This window comes from Lampris incognitus, chromosome 8 (genome assembly GCF_029633865.1).
Source record: "Lampris incognitus isolate fLamInc1 chromosome 8, fLamInc1.hap2, whole genome shotgun sequence".
NCBI classification, from domain to species: Eukaryota; Metazoa; Chordata; class Actinopteri; order Lampriformes; family Lampridae; genus Lampris; species Lampris incognitus.
In genome coordinates, this window is record NC_079218.1 from 50,619,944 (window position 1) to 50,626,735 (window position 6,792).

At 46.8% G+C, this 6,792-nt stretch overlaps 1 protein-coding gene across 1 annotated transcript; it reads left to right on the top strand.

Moving 5' to 3' along the window:
* Positions 1–1,014: 1,014 nt before the first annotated feature.
* atf5a (activating transcription factor 5a) lies at positions 1,015–6,381 on the top strand. The gene is made up of 4 exons (XM_056284880.1): positions 1,015–1,342; positions 2,395–2,643; positions 2,973–4,155; positions 4,266–6,381. The coding sequence occupies exons 2-4, from the start codon at positions 2,502–2,504 to the stop codon at positions 4,450–4,452; spliced, it is 1,512 nt and encodes a 503-aa protein (XP_056140855.1). The 5' UTR covers positions 1,015–1,342; positions 2,395–2,501; the 3' UTR covers positions 4,453–6,381.
* Positions 6,382–6,792: the final 411 nt, after the last annotated feature.

Sequence of the window (6,792 nt, forward strand, 5' to 3'; positions counted from 1 at the left end):
CATTATTATGTGGATTTCAGAGGTCAATTTGACCATTTCTTCAAAGCAGTTCTAATAACTCAGTCGAACAAATTGAGACGTTTGGCAAGTTAAACTTTAACAACACACAATAACACTTGAATGAGAGTGTAATAACAATAAAGCTTTCCTAGAGTTCACGGATGGCAGCCCGCGGTTGCTGCAGCGCCTCTGTTGGCCTGCGTATGTTCTCAACATTAATTGTAATTGTGCACCAATCAAAACGGGTCTGGAAAAGGTCGAAAAGACGGAGGTGCTTTTGCTTGACTTGAAAGCTGATAGTTGAACAAATGACACCTTTTAACACTTGGAAATGCATATCTTCAGAATCACCCTTCATTCCGGCCACTTGAAGTCAGACTACTAAACTACACAACTGCACTGCACTGTTGCAGCACTATAACCCTGGATGACGTTTATTTAAATCCCAGGGGCAAACTCTTGTGGCTCCTGTGGCTTGTGAACTGACGTATTTCGAGTTTCGACGCCTTAAATGTATGTTGTAACGTGAGAAAATCCACGTGCAAAGTGTACATGTCATGTGTCAGCTTAACGGATCCGCGTAGTTTCTCGGCGTCCTCGGTTTGTTTACGTCGAGCATGTGGATTCCGCGCCGCATACGAGAACAGATATTTGGGATACTGAAGTCCTGCCTGGCATTAACCAATCAGATCAGGCGTGTATCCATTCCAGCCAATGAACAAGCGTCGGTCTCGGCGCGCCCAGCCAATCAGCGCCCTGCTCGGACTCCCTGACGCAACTGAGATGCAACAGCGTTGTAGTAAGCAACACGTGGAGTGTACGTCCACACCAACGGAATCAAATAGTCCCCCCCCCCGCCCCAAACAACGCGCTAAATCACGCTTGTAAACTGTACCTTTGTATTAACAAACAACATTACCGCGAGTAAAGTAGTATGACAAGTGGAGGACGTGTATTTCAATTAGTAGTCGACGTCGTCAGGTTTCGGCCAATGGCGTTCGGTCTCCAGTCGCAGGAAACAAATTGGGGGGCCGTCCCCTGTCAACGGAGGGAAGGGCGGAGGGATCTACCGTGCGGTTCGTAGGCGTGACGCAGTTGGTTGCTAGGTGTGAATGAACGGACGCTCTCCTCCCCAATGAAGCCTCACACGCCGGGTCGAGCACAACAACAGTACAACAACAGCAGCAGCAGCAGCAGCCGAGTCCTCCACCCGTCGCGCCGTCCCGGATACCCCGAGCGAAACATGGCTCTCTAACTCGTGAAGAAGTCTGAACCTGAAAAGAAGTCGTGCTTTGCTTTTGGCAACGCACCCGCCGTTCTCTACAGTTTCCGCCAGAATGGAGTAAGTTGGAGTGAACAGGCTGCTCTTCTCCCTTCCCGCCTGTCTGTCCGGCCGGCGCGCGCAAAACTTTCCAGCGGAGCGGAGCTTTGTTTGGGTCGCGGATTGTTTCGGCGGGGGGTTTTGCCCCCCCCCCCTCCGCTGTAGGCTGGTTTGGAGCGTCTCTGTCGAGATTCCCACCTAATCCCCGGGGACGGCTGCGCTTCCCGCGTTATTCTGAAGCGTGTTCGTGTGCCAGCATTGGCGAATGTGGCATAGATGACGACACCCTTCAAGTCCCGCGGGTAACGCTGCTCGCAGCGAGTTGAGGCGCCTTTCTGCGACTTCCTCGTCTCGAGCGCTGAGCAGGACTAGTAGAGTCACTTGTCGGCGTTATGACGCCACGGCCGTTATGTCACGTCGGCGATCAACTGTCCGCGGGGGAGATGGCGCGCGTCTCTCGGGCCGTTTCAAAGTTGCGCTCCGAGTCACTGCCTCGTTTCCGGTGACAGGTCGTATCGAGTCCCTTCTGTCGCTGAATGAGAACAAGGCGCACTCGGCCGGGGTAGTTGCTCAACGGTTGGGCCCTTGACAACGTCGCAGACTCGAGTCCCAGGTGCGTCGATGCAACACGGCACTATTGCCCTGTGATGCCTCAACGCCTGCTCTCCCCGACGACTCGAACCCGTCAGCTTGTTGTGTCGTTGGAGCATGTGGGTGTCCTGTATGGCTTCCTATCTGCTTTACAAGTCCTTTTATAAGGGCTGATCAACCCTGCTGTTCAGTTGCATGTAACTGTTCTTCCGTGAATAACAAACACTAGATTCCTCAAGTTGTGGCTGAAAGTAATTCTTTGCTCACCGTTCATTCTGGTAATAGGATATGGAATTAAGCAACTTGCAGGTGGTTTCTTTATTGTGCGAGCTTAAAAAGTTCAGCTGCTGAATGATACTTGCAAAGTGCAGCATGCTCTGATATTCCTTATCCCATCACTTGACTCAGTAGCTGATAGGTGTGGTCGTTTTAGATGCACAGATGTTCTTTGACACCCAATTTCTTCCTCTTTTCCCTTGTAGGTTTCACTATGCTCACCCAGCCCTGCTCTCTGTGGCTCACCTGTCAGACCTTGCTTGTCCATTGCATATGCCTGAATTTGGATTGACCGAAAAGACCAATAGACGAGATGATTGCAGCATCAGCTCCAGTTTGGAAGACTGTTTGTGTCTTCCCGGCAGACCCCATTGCTCTCTCTCACCCACAGGCTAACCACAGCCAATCACAGGGCTGCAGGGGGGAGGTGTCAGAGGAGAGTCAGCACTTAATTGGTGAGTTGCAGCAAGTATGCTTTTTTATATTTCCTCATTTCAGGTGAGCACAGCACCGCAGCACATCCGTTCTCCTCAAACAGTAAGTGATAAACTAGCTATGTCTAATGCGTAGAAATTTTGCAACTTTTGGAAAAAAATCTCAATGCTCTCATGATTATCGCTTATGCCTTCGTGAAATTAAACATAACTGTAATGTTGCATGATTTACGACGCATAATGCGTCTTTTTAGCTTTGACTGACAGGCATGATCAAAATGTTGCAATATATATATATATATATATATATATATATATATATACATACACGTTTTTTGCCCCCTCAATAGGTGATGGTCTCACTGACTGGATGACGGAAGAAGTGGATTTCTCCTCATACCTCCCAGACCCTCCTTCCCCTCCCTCCCCAACCAACGCTTCCCTTCCCCCCTCACCCCTTCAGAATGATATCCAGGTGCCCTCCGACTTGGAGGTAATGACCTCTCTACTGCAAGAGGAGCTCGCTCAGCTGGAAGACTACTTCTTGTCTGAACCAGCACCAGGGCCAAAGTTGGGAAAATGCGACAAGGGTCCACCTCCAGCAGGTCCTCAGTCGTTCTGTCAGGTGCCCTATGCGTCATACTCCACTTCCAGCCAGTCAGAATCCAGCCCACTTCTTGTTACCCTGGCAACTGGGGAACTGGACCTGCTGAGTATTTGTGGTGGGCCCATTGGCCGCTCCAAAATTTCTAGACACGCCCCATACAGTTGCAGCCGCCCCAGTGGATGTAGTCGGAAAAGAGTTTGTGATAGTGTGAGTTATGGTGAAAGCTATGAGAATAGTTTATGGAGCTCCAAAGGAACTAACTCAGGTAACTCCACGGTGACCCTTACTGGGAATTCTAGCTGTGTAGAAGATGAGCAAGTGGCAGGGAAAGCCTATCCTATGGGCAGTGCAGTCGAGATTAGAAGATGCGCCATTCTGTCCAAAGAAGAGAAAAATTGTTGTTTCAGTCATGATATCATAGGTGGTGGAAAGGTTGTTGGCAGTGGATTTGGTTATGGAGTGCCATTAGATGTCACACCTAAGAGAGATGATGTGTTGATGTGTGGCATGAGGGAGATCAGTGGAGGCACTGGTAACAGTGAATTACTGAGCAATATTAAAGATACAGGGGAGGTAACAAAAGCCACCATTCCTTGGAAAACTGAGAGCAATGGTGGTTCCTTCCTTCAAACACCATCACAGTCTGAGGCCTATCAGGGCTTCCTTGGGAATGTCAATGAGCAGGTCAAAACACAGAGTTTACAGATAGCGCAACACGATTTACATTGTAGTTTCCTCAAAGATCAGGGCCCAGAATGTCTTTTGGTGGCTAGGGAGAGTCTTGACTTGGAGTCGTCAGGCCACAGACAAGCATGTAGGTTAAAGGAAGATGACTGTCAAATGAAATATGAACTGGACATCACTCCAGCAGAGGGTGGGGAGCGCAAACAGAAGAAGAGAGATCAGAACAAAACCGCGGCTCACAGGTACGTTAGCTCTCGAGAGGGAAAAAAATTCCAGCGAGCACTGTGATTTTATTTATGCGATAAGAATTGTATTTAACTGCTTTTTCCCCCTCCACCGATTTTCAATTCAGGTATCGTCAACGGAAAAGGGCAGAGCTCGATTCCCTGGAGGAAGAACTCCATTGTCTTGAAGGGCGGAACAGGGAGCTCCGTGACAAGGCGGAGTCCGTAGAACGGGAGATCCAGTACGTCAAAGACCTGCTGATTGAAGTATACAAGGCCCGTAGCCAAAGGCTAAAGCAGGACAACACTGCATAACACCGAGCCTCTGCAAGTACATTTAAAGAGGAAATGAGATGGAAATTAATTTTTTTGTTTGTTTTTATATACAGCATTTTTATTGGGCAAGACTGAATGTTTTTTTTTCTTATGGTGGGTGAGGTAATTGCATGTTTTGCCAATGTGTTTTATTATATATATGTTAAATTAATCTATCCAATGCTTCCAGAATTCAAATCTAACTGGAAAAGCCTTCACTGTGACACTGCAATGTTTTAAATGACAATCATTTTTGAATTTAACTCAATAATTGAAGCTACTGACTAAAACAGGCTTGGTTTTTAAATAACTGTTAAAAATTAATCATGCAGGTTTAGATTTTTAAACCGCCTTACATTCCAGGTGATATTTAAAACCAAACTTAAAAAAAATGATTCTATTTTAAAATTCAATTTGTAAATACCACCCTTTTCAAAATGGTTCTTGTAATCAAATATGTTATGACGATAAGTTAGTTTGAATTTTCTTGAGAAACATATTTTTCTATAATTATGCTTTCGGTACCTTGAGGAGCAAATGACTATTCACTTTTCACCGATGTTGTCAAAATGTCGAATTTACCTTCGAGCATTTTGTAGCGGTGAAGAGGGAAGAACGTAGCTAGAAAAAATACCTTCGGCATAAATCTCCGCCACATGTCAACGTCAGATTATTGTTGTTATTCCCAAATTTTGGTTTCATCTTGGGATTCACTCATGTTCCGTGAAAAAGTAGGCGGCTTAAAATTCCGACTAGATGTGCGTACTTTGAGAGTGTAATTCATTTGATAACTTCCAACATTTTCGCTCTTTACCCGCGTTATTAGAAATGCACTCTTCCTTGGTCTGCTGGAGAAAATCACAACTGTCTCGTGTCTGCTATTAACATCCAACGGTCTTCATTTTGTCTTGTTAAAATTTCTTAATCGTATTTGCTCTGATAACGGGCCACATTCTCAGACGGTGATTTTGAAAATCAGTATATATTACACGAACTGCTCTCGGCAACTAAAGGAGCAGGGGATCAAATTGTGAGTCTTACTGCCGCAAAATGGGAAAACTACTTGACGGTCCAACACCTTCCTCGGTTGCAAATTGTAACTAAAGTAAAAAAAAAAAAAAAGTAAAAAAAAAAGTAACTAAAGGAGCAGGGGATCAAGTCTTACCGCCTCAAAATGTGAAAACTTCTCGACAGTCCAACGCGTCCCTCGGTTGCAAACTGCAGTGGGTTTAGTCTGCTCTGCAGCTCAGGGAATTTACCCCGCAACCCTGTAAACTGCAGCTGCCTCACACAGGAGACGAGACTCGTCACGCTCGCTTAATACCCGACTGCTATCGAAAGACTGTTTTTATGTACAGACACTGAGACAGGTCGCCACCCTTGCATGTCTCTCAGTGACTCGTCTCTTCCTCTACTTCCCTCTCTGGGGTAGAAAATGTAGGGTTTCAAATGCCGGCGGCGGCGGTGGCGGTGGGGTGTCCTCTCTGTAATCGCTTTGTTCAGACAACATTTTTATAAGGCTGGTCTGCACTGATTTGTAACAACTTTTGTATCGCCGGGGGGTGGGGTGGGGTGGGGGGGGGGGTGGACGTTGCTTTGTAGAAAATTAACGTTTTTAATATCAAAGTTTTTCATTGGATATTTTTGTGATAGCTTTGAATGTTCGTAGCTTTGATGTGTGGGGGCGTCGTGTGAATCCAGGGACACGTTTGCCACTCTAAATCGGCCACCGCTCCTTAATTTAACGCACAGATGTTGCGGCGGGGCCGTCACGACCACGTCACGCACCAGCCAGCCGACTGTGTCGTGTTTATTACGGTAACGCAATATACCACTGCTTTGACCTTTGCAATGTAAAACCACCCCGAATGTCAGATCATCAGAAGCTCCACGCCAGCTCTCCACACACACACACACACACACAGTGGACATGTGTGTCATCGATGCGTGTCATTGTTTTTGTTTTTCCGTTCAGAATAAAGTGATTGTGTCTGGAGTTGGTCTGCGGTCCGTTGTGGTTTTTCAGCGCTCGGCCGATCTGATTTGTCTTACGAAAACCGTGACAGGTAAAACCGTCGTAGGGCCGGCGGCCTCTGGACGGGGCGCGGACCGGCTCTCCTGCCACTACACCAGGCCCTCTCAGGATGCGAGGATTTAACGATGACCGAAACCGAATTCGTCTGATCCGCCACGGTACCGCACTCGTTAGAAGACGGATTCATTTTACCGTTAACGATTATGTGTGTGTTGTATTTTATTACTTGTCACTTCTGTACACAGATCTCACTTTACATATGTATGTACTGCTCTTACACCCTGTTTACACACATTTTATATCTT